Source organism: Castor canadensis, chromosome 2 (assembly GCF_047511655.1).
Source record: "Castor canadensis chromosome 2, mCasCan1.hap1v2, whole genome shotgun sequence".
Taxonomy (NCBI): domain Eukaryota; kingdom Metazoa; phylum Chordata; class Mammalia; order Rodentia; family Castoridae; genus Castor; species Castor canadensis.
Genome location: NC_133387.1, coordinates 179,047,565 through 179,064,992, shown reverse-complemented (window position 1 = coordinate 179,064,992; position 17,428 = coordinate 179,047,565). Strand labels below are relative to the sequence as shown.

The following is a 17,428-nucleotide window of genomic DNA, read 5'->3' as shown; positions in this document are numbered from 1 at the left end:
CATCACAATAAAAGGGCTGGTAGAGTGGATCAAGGTATAGGCCCTGAGTTCAAACCCTAGTTTGGAAAAAAAAAGGAAAAGGTAATAAAAAAAGGAAATCCTTCAAGGCCTTCCTTCAACTCCCCAAGCCTCCTTTGCTCTTCCAAATAATGCCTGTTGTAAGTTTTATAAGCATCCTTTGAGATCTTACTTCTTTTCTTTTTTCTTTTTTGGCAGTTCTGGGCTTGAACTCAGGACCTGCACCTTGAGCCACTCCACCAGCCCTTTTTTTGTGTGTGATGAGTTTTTTCGAGATAGAGTCTTGCTGGCTGTTTGCCCCCTCTGGCTTTGAACAGTGATCCTCCTGATCTCTCCCTCCTGAGTAGCATGAGCCACAGGCAACTGGCTGAGATTTTATCTCTATGTAGTTACAGGTGTGTATGTGTGTGCATACAGAAATACTGAACTTTATTTTACATTTAATAAACTGGGATTTTATAGTGTGCATTGTTTGCAATTTACTGCACTTTTAAGTAGATTCTGAAAGATTTTACATACTATAATACAGAGACTTACTTTCTCCTCTGTGCAGTTTAGGATTTGCAGTTACAAAGGGGGAAGGCAAGATAGAAAGATTAGCCTGAATGCTACTACACCAGCAGTTTTGGCCTGTGGGGCAAGTCCAGCAACTTCCACCAGCCTCACCTGACATTTTGTATGACCTGGAGCTAAGAATGATGTGTGTGTGTATGTGTGTGTGTGTGTGTGTGTGTGTGTGTGTGTGTGTGTGTGTGTGTGTACCTGCTTAAGCTGGGGAACAACCCAGGGCCTTGCTCATACTAGGCAAACACTCTAGCACTAAGCCACACCCCCAGCCCTTTACATGTTAAATGTTTGGGGAAAAGGGAAGAAAATGTTTTCTGACACATGAAAATTATATGGAATTTAAGTTCACAATAGACTATGGCTGCTTTCATGCTCTGGTATTTGCAACAGAAATGGCATGGCCTTGAAAGCCTGGAATAGTTACTATATTTTCTGAGATATAGGAAAGTTTTCAACTCTGTAAGAAGGAACTGTTCAAACTGCTTTTGCTGAGAAGCACTGACTCCTTATTCAGGCCTATGAATTAACTAAAAACAGAAGTTTGGCACCTACCTCCATTTTGTATCTCTCTTTGCTCTAAACCATGCTCTTTGCAGTCACTTTGCAGGATTCCAGAAAGGACAGAACTGATAATATCTTTATGACAAGGGACTGAAACTTCCCTTAAGGAACAGTGGAGACTTGCAGGACAGACCACCCCTCCAAATAAGGACAATTACCTCTAATGATGAGGCTGCACCTGAGTAGGAATAATCATCTCATGGGAACCAGATTGCTCCCCTCAAGTGATGACAGAGATAACATCTTCTCCAGAACCCTTCTCCTGAACCCTCAGACTGAGATAAAGGTCAACCAAAATACACCTGTGACTGGGACTGTTTATCCATACCTTTGTCCCCTGCCCCTACTTCTTTTTCCACTTAAGGCTATAACTCTTGTCTGTACCCTGAAGATGGCTGAAGATGGGCTGAGTACTTACTTTGCCTCTTCCCACGGCATGTCCCAAGCCGTGTAATAAACATCCTTTCTCTGCCTTCACCATGACTCTTTGTTTGGCGTTTAGAGGCAGATGGCCAGACCTGGCACATGGAATCTCAGGAGTCTGGACTTTGGATCCAAAACTCCGGTTTCAAAACCACCTTGGAGAAGAGATGTTCAGAAGATCATTGGGCTACTTATTAGATGTCAAAAATAAAACAAAAGCAAGAAGACTGACAGCAACTTAAAGGAGCTGGGTTCTACAGCTCTTTCTGCTGTTTGGTAAACCTGTACAGCCTTGGTTAACAAACTCCCAGTTTGTAGAGCTCAGTTCCCTCATCTATAAAACAAAGGGACTGGACTAGACCTCTAGGTAAGCTTTCAGTGGTAATATTTTAAGATTCTAACTTTGGAGTTAATTAATTATTTGGCAGTACTGGGGCTTGAACTCAGGGCCCTCACAATTTTAAGTCTTTCGATCTACCACTTGAGCCACACTCTAGCTCCTAACTTTGCAATTCTTACATTTGTTGTTGCTGGCGAGTCACAAATTAAAAGATGGGCTATCATTATTTATTGCAAAGAACCCATCCTAGGGATCCTCTTCCAGACTAGATAGTGGTGTCAGGTGGTGTTTCTATTCTTATCTGCTTCCTTCCTTCTTTCTTTCTTTATTTTTTCAGCACTGGGGTTTGAACTCTGGGCTTCACACTTGGTAGGCAAGCACTCTACACTTGAGCCTTTCCGCCAGCTCTTTTTTGTGATGAGTGATTTTGAGATAGGGTCTCATGAACTGTTTGCCCAGGGCTGGCTTTGAACCTTGATCCTCCTGATCTCTGCCTCCTGAGTAGCTAGGATTACAGGTGTGAGTCACTGGCACCTGGCGAACTTTTGCTAAAAGGCTTCCTCTCTTCTAGATCTAGACCAGGATTCTTCAACCTCTATACTGTTGGCATTTTGAAGATGGGGCCATTTCATAATGCCTTTGGTTTGACATGAGTGTACACTGACTTCAGTAGTAGTTATGCAGTAGTAGTTATGCACTCAGATTTTCTCTTCTCATTGTGGCACCAGCAGACAGATGGCTGTTCCTGGTTGAGCCAGAGAGAGAGGATTAAGTTGATCTAGTCAAAATTCTTCATTTGACCTTAATCCTACATGTCAGGGTTAGGGGAGGGAAGTCATGGGGAGGCCAGATATCTAGGCAGGAGAGAGAGAGAGAGAGAGAGAGAGACAGAGAGAGAGAGAGAGAGAGAGAGAGAGAGAGAGAGAAAGAGAAAGAGAAATGACTATGAGCTTAGAAGTTATAAGAATGTGAACCTATGCCTTTAATCCTAGCTACTCAGGAGGCAGAGATCAGGAGGCTCTAGGTTCAAGAGACCTTATCTCAGAAAAAAAAAAAAAACCCTTATTCTGGTTTTTTTTTTCTTTTTGCTGGCACTGGGGTTTGAACTCTTGAAAAAACCCTTCACAAGAAAGGGTTGGTGGGGTGGCTCAATGTGTAGGCCCTGAGTTCAAACCCCAGTACAGCAAACAAAACAGAACAAAACAAAAAAAAAAATCTGGCTCGATGTTATATGGTATATATTTATAATCTCAGCACTCAGGAGGCTGAGGCAGGAGGATCACAAGTTCAAGGCTATCCTGGGCTACCTAGTGTACCCTGTCTCAAAAAACACAGAAGGAGGAGGACAACGAGTGGGGGAGGAAGAGGTGGAGGAGGAAGAAAAGTGAACTTAAGATCAGAAAGTGTCCCTTTAGGGAAGTTTCTACAGAGCCTGGCAGAGGGTGTGGGGATCCTATAATAAGTGGCTTTGACCTCAGTCAAAGCCATAAGTAGAAGAAGCAGGATGGGCATGCTCTGGGGCCCCTGGTGCAAAATCATGTGGGAACAATGTGGATATAGATTTTGACTGGATAGGATTCCTTTTGTTGTTGTGTTGTTTTGTTTTATTTTAGACAGGATCTCACTGTGAAGTCTGAGCTGGCATTGAACTCTCAATCTTCCTGGTTTAGCCCCCTGAGGTGCTGGGATTACAGATATGAACCATCATGCCTGGCTCAGATAGGATTTCTTAAAATAGGCAGTCTACTATTGTAATAAGCCCACAATTTCTTTGCTCCAGGTCCTTCCGTAGAGCACTTGCCTAGGGTGCACAAGGCCCTGGGTTTGATCCCCAGCACCACAGACATATGTAAACAGTCCTTGGGGGTTTTCTATAATTTTGGGGCAAAATTTACACTCCTTATCTCATGATGAGCAAAGCCTTATCACTCGATTGCGGTCTCACATCCAAGCTCCAAAAGGATGAACTATGTGCTCTGATTTCCTTTCCTGAACGCTGACTATGACTCATTGAGAAACCTGCCTAAGGTAACAATGACTAGGTCTGAGTCTGGAGTCTGAGGTAAGAGGACACACCTTTCACTTGCACATCCCTGACAGTGTCAGGTGCACTGCATGAGCAGGGTCGGCTCTGATTTGATGAAATCAGCCCAACAATATTCCATTACCCCATCTGTCACTTGGCTATCCCCCCTTCTGCTCCTCAGCTCATACCTCTGCCCTCCCTGGAGGTGGAGATCCATAACAGCAGCAAGTGTGTGTGGTCTGGGCCCAGTGCAGGCCGCTCCAATTTACTCATTAAGGCTGGCTGGGGTCTGAGAGAGAGGCAGGCTGTGAGCACAATGACTGCAACCCTCCCATCATTATTTCCTCCCAGGTCTATAGTGATGCTGATAATTTATAAAGTTTTAAAGATTTTTAAAACAATTTTTATCATCACATTGTTGTTGTACTTGGGGGTGCATCGTGACATTTACAAAAGTGCTTACAATGTATCTTAGTTAAATTCACCCCATCCATCATTCTCCTTTGTCCCAGCTTTCCCCCATGTAAAGGTATTTTCCTGCTAAAATACCGGTCTCCCTGGGAGATGCTATAGACTTATCCACTTGTCGGAGGGCAGCAACATGTAGAGGTTTAAAGCAAGGGCATTGGAGTTAGACTGCCTGCAATTGAAAATCAACCCCCAACATTCAATAGCTGCCTGATCTTAAGCATGGCATTTAACTTCCCTGAGCTTCATTTTCTTTGCCTATAAAGAAGCAGGTACTTTAATTGTACTGTATTGTTTTAAGACAAGAACATTTAACATGAGATCTACCCTCTTGAACTTGCAAGTACATTCTGGTTGACTACAGGGATAATGCTATATAGCAGATCTCCACAACTTACTCATCTTGCATAACTGAAACTTTATACCTACTGTTTAGCAGCTTCCCATTCCCCCGTGTAAGTGGAATCACACAGCATTTGTCTGTGACTGGCTTATTTCACTTAGCATCATACCCACAGATTCATCCATGTTGTCACATATTGTGAAATTTCCTTCCTTTTTACTGCTGAATGATAGCCGTTTTTAAAAGCGAAGAGTACATATCTGGATTGGGTATGTAGCTCAGTGGTAGAGTGTTTGGCTAGCATGCACAAAGCCCTGGGTTCAATCTCCAGCACAGGGATAGATTCTATCTCATGAATGCTCTCGACTCTGACCTTTCTCCATCACTACTGCCCTGCTTAGTGCAGACCCAGATCAGCACTAAGTTGTCTCCAAAATGGACTTCTTGTCTTCAGTTTAAAATCTTCTATCCAATTCATTCACTACCTGCTTTCTAAAATGCCATTTTTTCTAGGTTCAACTTGGAATTCAGTAGTGAAGACCTTGGAGAACGGATGTTACTTGGTTCTCCAACCTCATCCTGTGTAACTGATCCACTCCCATGCCCAGTTCTAACTACACTGAACTGCACATGAACAGTTACACCACTGTTTTGCATTCACTGATCACTGTCACTCTATGGTCTACTTCCCAGTGGTCCCTTAAGACTCAGGGGTCACGTCTTACTGCCCTCTATAGCACTGTCTGCACATCTCTAAGCCAGCACTCTGTATCACAATACGGGCCCCACTAGACTGGTGGTGCCTGGAGCGCACAGACCTGATCCTGACTCATTGCATCCTCAGCACCTTGTGCAGTGCTGGGCAGACAAGTGCTCAGGAAGCAGTTGTTGAAAAAATTGTTAAAGGCAATGCAACCTTTTAAGCAGCACTGAATAGTGGTTAAGGACACTGGAGCCGTACTGTATAAATGCAAATTTTGATTCTATAGCCCGCCTAGCCGCAAGTTCCTTAGTCTTTCCACACCTCACTACCCCAGATATAAAAAGGGGTAGTAACAGTACGCAACCTTATGAGTTATGGTGAGAATTAAGAGTGCCTGGCACTTGTTAAGTGCTATGTGCGCATAGGTATTATGTCTAAGCTTTCAGAGTTTTTAAGTAGCTTTCCAAGCTGGCATTTAACCTTGGTGTTTGACTTCAAAGCTCATACTACTGTTTCTTTACTCTTTTTCTTTCCTTTTTTTCTTTTCTCCTCCTCCTTTTTCAAAAAGGATCTCCCTATGTAGCATAGGCTGGCCTATGATCATTTGTGCCACTCTCCCAAGTGCTGGGATTATAGATGTGTGCCACTACACCTGACTCAGCTTATGCTGTTTTTACTACGTCGTCATGTGAGTTTCCATCACTCTAACAAATACCTGAGATGACCAATTTACAAAGAAAAAGGTTTATTTGACTCACAGATTTACAAATTTCAGTTAATGGTTGGCTGGTCCCATTGTTTTTGGGCCTGTGATGAGGCAGCACATCATGGTAGGAACATGTGGTGAGGCAAATCTACTTACCTCATGGCCAGAAATCAGAAATGAGGAAGAAGCTGGGGTCCCACTAACCCCTTCAAGGGCAAGCCCCCTAATGGCTAGAAGACTTCTAGTAGACCCCAGCTCTTCAAGGTTTTCCACTCTCCCACACCACCACCCTGGAGAAATAAGCCTTTGACACACGGACCTTTGGGAGACACTGTAGATCCAAACTATGTAGCCATGCTGTCTCAGGTTTAGATGGACTCTGCTTAAGGGCATGTGGATGGGATCTGAACAGAAAGGAAAGAGCATCAGTGGTCTGTATGCTTAGCATGCAGCTGGGTGCTGTGACTCAAGATTGTAATGCTAGCTACTCAGGAGGCAGAGATCAGGAGGATGGTGGTCCGAGGCTGGCTTGGGCAAAAACATTTGGGAGATCTTCTCAGCCAGTGGCTGGGCATGGGGGTGCATCCCTATCATCCCAGTTATGCGGGAGAAACATAAAGGGGAGGATCACAGTCCAGGCTGGCAAGGCCATAAAAAAAAAATAACCAAAGCAAAAAAGGGCTGGTGGTGTGGGTCAAGTGCTAGAGTACCTGCCTAGCAAGCATGAGGCCCCAAGTTCAACCCCTAGCACCTCCAAAAAAGGAAAAAAAGAAAAAAGAGCAAGAATGGGTCTGCTGGAACACCACCACCAACAGGTGTTGGCGAGGATGCGGGGAAACAGGAACCCTCTTACACTGTTGGTGGGAATGTAAACTAGTACAACCACTCTGGAAAAAAATTTGGAGGCTACTTAAAAAGCTGGACATCGATCTACCATTTGATCCAGCAATACCACTCTTGGGGATATACCCAAAAGACTGTTACTCCAGAGGCACCTGCACATCCATGTTTATTGCGGCACTATTCACAATAGCCAAGTTATGGAAACAGCCAAGATGCCCCACCACTGACGAATGGATTAAGAAAATGTGGTATCTATACACAATGGAATTTTATGCAGCCATGAAGAAGAACGAAATGTTATCATTCGCTGGTAAATGGATGGAATTGGAGAACATCATTCTGAGTGAGGTTAGCCTGGCCCAAAAGACCAAAAATCATATGTTCTCCCTCATATGTGGACATTAGATCAAGGGCAAACACAACAAGGGGATTGGACTATGAGCACATGATAAAAGCGAGAGCACACAAGGGAGAGATGAGGATAGGTAAAACACCTAAAAAACTAGCTAGCATTTGTTGCCCTTAACGCAGAGAAACTAAAGCAGATACCTTAAAGCAACTGAGGCCAATAGGAAAAGGGGAACAGGTACTAGAGAACAGGTTAGATCAAAAAGAATTAACCTAGAAGGTAACACCCACGCACAGGAAATCAATGTGAGTCAATGCCCTGTATAGCTATCCTTATCTCAACCAGCAAAAACCCTTGTTCCTTCCTATTATTGCTTATACTCTCTCTACAACAAAATTAGAAATAAAGGCAAAATAGTTTCTGCTGGGTATTGAGGGGGGGGAAGGGAGGGGGCGGAGTGGGTGGTAAGGGAGGGGGTGGGGGCAGGGGGGAGAAATGAACCAAGCCTTGTATGCACATATGAATAATAAAAGAAAAATGAAAAAAAAAAGAATGGGTCTGCTGGGATAAGAGAATAGGGAAGAAAAAAATAGACTCTATGAATACGAACATCCTAAATTTACATGTTCATAAAATGAATTGGTTCCTATTCTACTTGCCATCAATCTCAATAATATCAGATCATCTCTTTACTTAGCTTAGCACATGGGAAGGGTATCGTAAGCCTAGGATTATTTTCTGGACTGTGGGGACCTTACCCTCAGGCTTCCAACCTTTTAAGAGATGAGCAAATTCTATATTGAAGAATTCCAAGTCTGAATGCCTTCATCTCCTAAAAGCCTCATCCACACTTCTTTTACATTTAGAGTGGGAAGAGAGCCAATTAGGCGTGTAGCTAAGATTCTGAGCATCACAAATAGCTTACGGGTTATGTAGTATTCCATTGAGGCTATAGTCTAGGGTCTGCCCACATCTTGGCTTCTCGCTTCTCCTGGAAACATCAGCCCCCTTATTAGACGAGTACATTAATGGCCACTTCCACTCCGTATCCTCACAGAGCATTCACTCACTACTTTTCAACAGAAGACTATCCTACTATCCTACTTCCTGTAGGGTCAAATCATGCATTCAGACAGAGGGAAGTGGTGAGCAACATATCAAATGCCCTGAATTTTCGGAATTAGATTAGCCTTAGCCTCTGGATTTTTGTTTTGTTTTGTTTTGTTTTGTTTTGTTTCTTTAATGATCTTTTCCTCTCCTGTGTTGGTTTCTTTACCTGCTCTTATTCATTCATTTAAATGGTATTTATTGAGCTCCTAACTACTGAAGCTTTTTATCAGACATTGGGTATACAAGGACAAATAACATTTCATCTTCTCAGTTGAGGAAAGAACTCATATTCTAGCTGGAGAGACAGACAATTACACTGTGCAATTATACTGTAATCCACAAGTACAGTATACTATACTAAGTGCCTATAAGAAACATATGGGAACCTAGCTGCATCTTTTTCCCTATTACTAAGATCAGGGAAGAATCTGATTAAGTCTTATGGGAACTAAATGTGTTACCCTTCCCAGGAACCTTTTTGCTTATTTCAAAGCATCTTCATTTTTTAGCATTTTTATTAATTAAAGCCAACATCTTATATCTGTTGGATTTTTTCTAATCCTACTACTACTCCCTTAATTCCAATTTTTATCAGTTCATTCCTGTTTTAATTTCAAATAGCTTTCTTCCCCCTGCCTCTTTCCTTTCCAGAGCATTCTTCTCAAATTAATTAACGCTCATCAGATTATTTTTCCTATCGCACAGGACTTTTCCTATAGCCCTTAAATCTGCTAGTCCAGCCATTTAAAGATTCTGCACCTCCATTTCCAATAATAACCATTATATGGTGGTTAGAATGATGCCCTGATGATTTTATTGAATGTTTATAGTGATGACAATGAGACACTCATGAAAAAATCATAATGGTATAGGTGACCCTTATACATTATTGCTGTTTTGTGTCCCTTAGAAGAGAAAGTCTACCTGTAGCCCAGCCCTCCACCCTTCAGTTTCTGCTATTTTTCTCAAGTTCTTCTGTTCTTCCACAAAATGAATACTCCTACCATACAAGGTCAGTCTAGTCAACATTCTCTGAGCATGCCTTCTTAGGCCACATTTGAACATTTTCAACACTCACTCTTCCACCCCTTCTTTTTCCCTTTTACCTTTATCCACACTTTACACAGCTTTCTGGTTCACTCAAGTTCTACCTCTTCAGTAAAACCCTCTTCAAACCATACCAGTGGCCGGCACCACATGCAAAGCATGCAGGCACATGCTTTTATCAACAACCTTGTTGGTAGATTTACATAACTCTTTGCAGATGTGAGAATCATTTCCTCTTTTAAACTGAATGCTCTTATTACAGGCTGAATTTCATCCCCCGCAGAGTTCATATGTTGAACTCCTAACTCCCAGTACCTCAGAATGTGACTTATTCGGAGATAAGTTCTTAAAAAGGTAATTAAATAGCCTCTTTTTTTCTTTTTTGGGGGAGTGTATACTGGCGTTGAACTCAAGGCCTCACACTTGCTAGGCAGACGTTCTACCCCATGAACCAGTTCTCCAGCCCTTAAAAAGGTAATTAAGTTGAAATGAGGTCATTAGGATCTTGGTCATGGCACAAAAGGTACAGATCATATGAAAGCAAGAGGAAGTCAGCCATCTACAAGCCAAGGAGAGAGGCCTCAAAAGAAACCAACCCTACCAACACTTTGATCTCAGTCTTTGAGCCTCCAGAACTGTAAGAAAATACATTTATTTTGTAGAAGTCAGAATACTTGCAGTCTATGGTACTTTGTTATGGCAGCCTGAGCAGATTAATACACCCTTCAAGGACAGCTACTTTTGATTTGATTCAAATTAGGCAAATACTGTCATTTTTTTCCCTTTGGCCTCCACATTTTCCCTGTATCTTTTCATGCTGTATATCAGCCACACCCCAGTCATACTCAGTAGTGCCTCGTAAGGGACCTTAGGCATGGTTGTGTGAGAGATGCCTGATGGGAGGCATGTTAAAATGTGCTCCAGCCTATGGGCTGATACAGACTGCCCTCCGAGGAAGCTCACCAAAGATGTTCTTTATTACTTTTTTTTCCCTAAGGGTTTTCTCTAGGAACCAAAATCTTTTGCCATGAAATACCTCTGGCTTAGAGAGTCCAGAGCAGTGACTTTAAGTGTAATTGACATTAAAGCATCACTTGGTACTACCGTTGATGGAGCTCTCAAGGTTTCAGGGCTTGTGTGGCAGCAAGCACTGACATTCAGCCTTGCCAGTCGTCTGGAACACTGAACTCTTCTCCACCCCTGGGCACAGACAGCCTCAAGCTTGGAGCAAATTATCGTTGCAGATTATTTTCTCTCATGGGGGAGGGCTCAAGTGAAAACTTTTATCTGATGTTTTTCTCTGAACTTTCTTTTCTCTTTCACCAGCTTCTCTCTTTGAGTCCTTTTGCTGTGACCACAATTTATCTCAGAGATTTACCTCTCTTGCTTAAAATTTTGGCCCAAGAGAGGAAAATACAAAACCATCTTTCTTTATGGTCTTTAACTGAGGCAGACCATATAATTCAAAAGGAACTCCACTATGAACTGCATTGGGGGAGACCTCACAAACACATACAATGAGCACAGAAGCACTAATGAAGCATTGGTATTTAAATAACTGGACCTCTTAACTTGCTCACGAGCACTAATTCTCTCTACCTCTAGGCTGGAGAGATATTGGTTTAATTCTTGAGCTTTTCTTTCTTTGGTTTCTTTCTGTTCTCTTTCAAAGAAGGCAATAGGATTGGACACCTATCATAATCCTGATCTTGTGGCCAGAAATGAAACTGATGGCCACGCCAGGATGAATATGGACCCTCATACTTCTGAACTATTGTTCTCCATAGCAAGACAGAGTCTATGCCAAGCGTAGCCCTCTCAGGCCATCCTCCATGCAAGGAGGTTCCAGGATGACTTCCTTGCACTCATCCTGATATCACTTTTATGAGGCAGTGAAAAGCTGGTTTCTCTTTGTGATTGGAGCTTAGGTCAACAAACCTGAAGACACAAATCGCACCCCATGTCCTAAACTCTGACTAATAGGCTTATTGGCTGGTGGGAGAACACTCTGCGGAGGTCACAGGGGGAATGGTCTGTTCTGTGGTAATTATGGGCCCAGATTTGTGGTTCTTGGGGTCTTTTCCATTTGTGTCAGCCATGCAAGATTGGGTATCTTATCCTGGAGATTCATAATGTTAGACCAGAAGGAACTTCATGTGTCAAATACATAAAACATAGCATGGCATTTTATCTCAAGTACTTATGGTGACCACTTAGAATAGGGAAAGGTCATTGGTTTGGAATCAGGAGTTTAAGGTTTGAGCCTTAATTCTGTCATTAACTAATCTGAGTGACTCTGGATATATCACCTCCCATCTTTCTGGTTCTTTAAAATAATAATCACTTTACTTTTCATTAAAATTATCACAACTCATTGTGAAAGTACCAATGATCTCTCACTATTTGGAAATATCTGATGGACAGTTATGTATGTTTTTGATGAATATAATGGGAGATGATTAATTATTATAAGTTGGTGATCAAATATGGGGCTCATTTGAAGATGAATAATAGAAAGAGCCTTCGTGATTAAAGAGTTAGCGACTATAAGACTATTTGATACAGAAGTCCTGCTAACCCTGATATTCTAGAATTCTTATCTTATGTTATCATTGTACAAGGAAAGTACAATAATATTAATGTTTTTATAAGAGGAAACCCTAAAGAACTCCATGTTTAAACATGGTAGAAAGGCCACATGAGAACACAGCGAGAAGGTAGCCATCTTCAAGCTAGGAAGACAGCCCTTACCAGACAACAAATTTGCTAGCACCTTGATCTTGAACTTCTAGTCTCCAGAACTGTGAGAAAATAAATGTCTGTTGTTTAAGCTACCCAGCCTGTTGTATTTTGATATGGCAGCCAGCAAACTAATGCAGAAGCAGATCCTTCAGTCCCAAGCAACCTTTCAGATGACGTTAGCTTCACCTTAATGACAAACTCAGGAATGATCCTGAGTCAGAACCACCCAGCTAAGCTGCTTCTGAATTCCTGATCCACAGAAACTATGAAATAATAAATGTTTGTTACTTTAAGCCACTGTGTTGGTGCATAACTTTTTGTGTGACAATATTTAACTGATGGAAGTAATGGAGGATGCCATTTATCCCAAGGCAGAATACCACATAAGGCATTGTCTATATAGCTGGGAGCAGAAGGCATCATTTATAAGATTTTAATCTGTGTCATGGTTAGGGCCCAGCTATGCTCCATTTCAAGATAAAGCCTCACAAACGATGCTTTCTGCTGCTGGCTATACACAATGATGAGGACATGTGGTGGACAGATGCCCAACTATGCTCTATCTCACAGATAAAATCTCACAAATGATACTTCCTTTCTTCAAAGTCTTGTGAAGCATCCTAGCAGCAGTAAAGAGGGCTCCAGGGAAAATTTCCATGGAAATCACCACTTAGATCCTTTCTTTCTGAGACTCTGTCTTCTACTTTGCTAAGAAATTATTTTTAAGATGTGATCAAAATCACGTTTATCAGCTTTAGGAACAGAAACATTGAGGGATTTTTTTTTCCTGGGAGAATGAAGGAATTAAAGGTTATATACCCAGGATCAATTTATCAGATGGTTCTGCCTTCCAAAACAAAATTCAGAGAACTTGGAGAGGTGCCTGTCACAGTATGGCCCCATCAGAGTAGAATATTCTGAGTAGCCTTAGGATATCAGATTTCACTTTAAATAATTCCAGTCCAAGAGAATCCTAGAATGTCGAAGCTAGACTACCTTAGAAGTCATCCAAGACAAACTCTTTATGTTACCAACAAAGGAGAAATGAAGGGCCAGAGGTTGTCATTCTCCTACATAGTAATGGCATAAAGTGACAGAGCACAGCCTGGGATTCTGCTTTTTGGGTTTTTTTGTTTGGTTGTTTCATTTTGGTTTCTGAGACAGGGTCTCACCATGTAGCCCAGCCTCCGTCTCCTAAGTGCCGTGTACCACCATGCCTGGCTTAGTCTTTGTATTTCAAGCGCAAATGATTCTGTTACCCTCCAGGAGTGGAGGGGAGTGGGAAGGCATTTTCTTTCTTTCTTTTTTTCTCTTTCTTTTATATTATCATTTTTTCATTGACTTACATGTGTATACATTGTTTGGGCCACCTCCCCCCTCCTCCCACCCTCCAGGCATTTTCTTCTTCTAAGTGAAATCCTGAAACTGCCTCCATTGCTCTCCCAACAGCCATTTCTTTATTAAATGAATCACTTCCTGCTTCTTCCTACCAGGTCCCTTCTGCACAAAACTCTCAGGTTTGATCTCCAAGGTTTTCACATAGATAATTCAATCCACCTGAAAACTAGGCTACTTGGCTCAAACTCTGATGCCCAGGCAGCCTTTGGCAGGAAGAAGGTATAATAGAAAGAGGCCCAAGCTATAGGGTTAAACTGGGGCTCTAACATGGGTCACTGGTGCACTCGGGGACTTAGACTAGTCACAAAAAGCTTTTCAGCCTCTAAGTGCCCCTCCAATTATGGCCTGTCATCCATCAATCAGAGAAAGCAATCCCTTTTGATGAGTTAGCTAACTAACCCTTGGCGTGCCTAGATAATATAACACTACGAACTTGATAAAATGCTTTTGTCCTAGAAAAGACTAAGCACAAGAACCATGGTAGAAGAAGCATGAAGCCCTGAGTTCAAACCCTAGTACTGCTCAAAACAAACAAACAAAAAGAATCATGCTGGAGAATTCAGGCACTGTGGAAGGTTATTTACTCATTTTTATGGTATTGGAGATTGAACCCAGCATCTGCTGTGTGCTAAGCAAGTACTGTGCCACTGAGCTACATTCTCAGTCCCCACCCCCCCTTTTTTGAGACAGGATCTTGCTATGTAGCTCAAGCTGGTATTGAACTTGCAATCCTTCTGCCTCAGTCAACAGAGTAGCTCGGTTACAGGTAACAGGAAGGTTTGTATGTCAGTTTCCACTGCTAGACATCAGACTCAGGGATTCCAGAACAGTGCTGCCTTTGCCTGACGGCTTTGCAGCCCTGGGTGGACCCATTCAGCTATCTAGGCCTCACTGCCTCCCTCTTTAAAAGAGCACTACACATTGTTTCTCACTTGTGTCATGCTGCTGGCTGTATTGTTTTAGTTTTGCAATAAATCACAAAGCCAGTAGCCAACTTCAATATTTATAGCACCTAAAATCAAGTGTAGTTCAACTGTTTTCCGCATATTTTGCTGGGTCAAGTGCTGGGGATTTAGAGCCATACAGATCTAGCTTCCAAATGTGCTTTATTGTTTCCAGTTGTTAAAACTGGACAGGTTACTTCAGCCCTCTGAGCCCCAGGTGGACTGAATCTACATTAAGATCACGGGTAAAGGGCTTCACGATGTGTGGCAAAGAGGAAATGTTCTGTATTAGCTATGACTTTTGCTATTCTGCACTATTTGCTATTCACTGAGCCCCCTTTGTGTGCTAGGTGCTGCTCAAGGTGCTGAGGGTATAAATATAAAAGAGCCATTCCCTTAAGAAGTTCGTGATCTAGTTCTTTTTCCAAATGGAAAGGTGGGGAAGACTCAAGATCTGTCAAAGCATTAAGAAAGTAATTAAATTAATTAAGAAATTAATGACATTTGGCCATACTGGGCCTTGAACTCAGAGCCTTGAACTTGCAAGGCAGGCACTCCACCACTTGAGCCACTCTCCCAGGCCTTTTTTTTTTTTTTTTTTGCTTTTAGTTATTTTAGGGTCTCATGTTTTCTGCCCAGGCTGGCCTCAGACCACGATCTTCCTACCTACAGCATCCTGAATAGCTGAGATCACAGGCGTGCACCACCCTGCCAGGCCTATCTTACTGAGATGGGGGTCTTGCTAGCTTTTTCTCAGGACTGGCCTCCAACCACTATCCTCCCAATCTCTGTCTTCCAAGTACCAGGGATTTACAGGTGTGGGCCAGAATGCCTGGTCAAAATTAATGTAATTAAATTTGTGTTTGCATGTGTGTTTTTTTTTAAACAATTAAAATAGTATTTGAAAGGTCACCAAAAACCCAGTATCTCCTGGGAATTAACAGTTACTTCTTGAGGAGGTGTCAGCCTGTGGATCTTCCAAGAATGTGTTCATACCAAATTATCAATAAGCCTACATGAGAACCTATAGGCCATTGTGAAGATGAAGCTACATGGACATGGGGTGAGCCTGCTCATGGCATTAAAGAGGTGGGAACAGAGGTGCCATGGGTAAGAAGGGTAACTTACGTCTCCTCATGTCTCATGTGAGCAGCATGCTTCAGACCAATGATGCCCTCTGGACAGGCATGGAAGCATCTGAGTGTGTAACATCTGAATGAGAACATGAGAACCTATCACTTGTTAGGTAAAGTCAACAGATGCTTCAACTTGGCACACTGTTAATGTACATTGGCTTTTCTCTACTGCTTCAATCTCAAGATAATTACCTCACATTTAACACAAGAGGGGATGGGCAACTGACAATTTTGAGGCCATGAAGTAAGTGCTAGGATGGTGGTAAGATGCCCAGTATGCCAGGGGCACACAAGAAGGCAACTTCAGAGGACAGTCATGATGCTCTGAGTCTGCAAAGATGAGGAGGTATGTCCCATAATTCCCTGTGGACACTCTCAGTCTATCCATAATTGTTGCATTAAAATTTGTTTTTCACGGTCTAGCCCTAAAGGGAAAAAGATGAGGAGCTTATCAACCCTTTTTTTTTTTTTTTTAACATCTACAAAATTTGTTTGTTATTAAGACTTTCTGCCTAATGGTAATGAATTTGCTTTTGTAACAAGTGGCTCAGAGAACCATAAAATAGGTAAAGTAGACACTGGTGATAAGAATTCTTAGAATAATACAACTGTACCTCTATGAATGTAATGTTCCTAAGAAGGTGGATAACTACTGACATTTTGGGAAGGACAGTCCTTAGAAGTGAAGGACTTTGCTAAGTGAAGATTGGACTTCTAATGACTGCCCAAAGACCAGCTCACCTGAACACTATTTATTTCAAGGGAAAAATCAGAGATTTTCCAGCAGATAAGCAACTTGAGATACTTGGGAGAAAAGGCTGAATTGTCCATAATTATTTGGGATGGATCATGCTGGAGACAAGTCTATGATTTACTGATTTCCTAACATGTACAGAGTGGCTTGGTCCTGCCTCACTTCTCTTCCTTTTGAAGCTTCCTCTTCTGGAAACATCTCAAGCATGACCACTTCACAGATGTCAACAAGGAATTTGCTCCCCTGTTTATTGACTGAAACAAGCAGCATTAGGTTTCCTTGGTTTCCCTCTGCCAGCAACCCTGTACAGGGGCAGGAAAGGCAGTTACTTGACCAGAGGTGAGGACTAGCTGCCCAGCATTCTAAGACTTGGTCTCTAACCACAAGTTGCTTATAATCTATTTGGGGATGTAGAACTAAGGTAGATGAAGGAAATAAGTACGTTAAATATTTATTAAGGCCTTACCATGTGCTAAACCAGTCATGCTCAGCCTGCATGTGAGAAGCACTGTTTTTTTTTTCTTTAAATTCAGAATAGCTGGGCCTCATGCCTCACACAGCAGTTTTCCAATTGTCATTTTGTGAGCAGTGTCAACATCAGCTGGGAACTTCTTACACATGCAAATTCTTGGCCCCAAATTCCTGGCAGAGGGAGGTCCCAGCAATCTGTTCTTTAACAGATCCTCCAGGTGCTAGAGTTCATGCACACTGGAATTTGAGAACCACCTGACTCAAGAGGTTTGGCTTCAATGTGGAGGTTTGGGCTCCTGAATATTTGCAAAGATGCACAGGGTATACTCGCAGGGATCCAGGGTTGGGAACGCGGGAGATGCAGGGATGCAGAAAATAAAGAACATAATGGAGATCACAGTTTAGTGCATGATATTCAGCTGAATGCCACAAAACAGCTTAATCAAGGGGGAAATTCCTGGAGGAGCTAGAGCTCACCC

The 17,428-nt window shown here is 42.3% G+C and overlaps 1 protein-coding gene across 5 annotated transcripts in view; it reads right to left on the bottom strand.

Moving 5' to 3' along the window:
* The window catches only part of LOC109697753 (CXADR like cell adhesion molecule), a 102,143-nt gene that overhangs the window by 55,561 nt on the left and 29,154 nt on the right, over nucleotides 1-17,428 (bottom strand). Inside the window, exon 2 of one of the 5 annotated variants that reach the window (XM_074066510.1) lies at nucleotides 15,717-15,800. The exons of the other annotated variants lie outside the window; for them this stretch is intronic. Within the exon in view, the coding sequence (XP_073922611.1) occupies nucleotides 15,717-15,726 (10 nt within the window). The 5' untranslated portion in view covers nucleotides 15,727-15,800. The remainder of the gene's footprint in view (nucleotides 1-15,716; nucleotides 15,801-17,428) is intronic. 5 annotated transcript variants of the gene reach the window in all.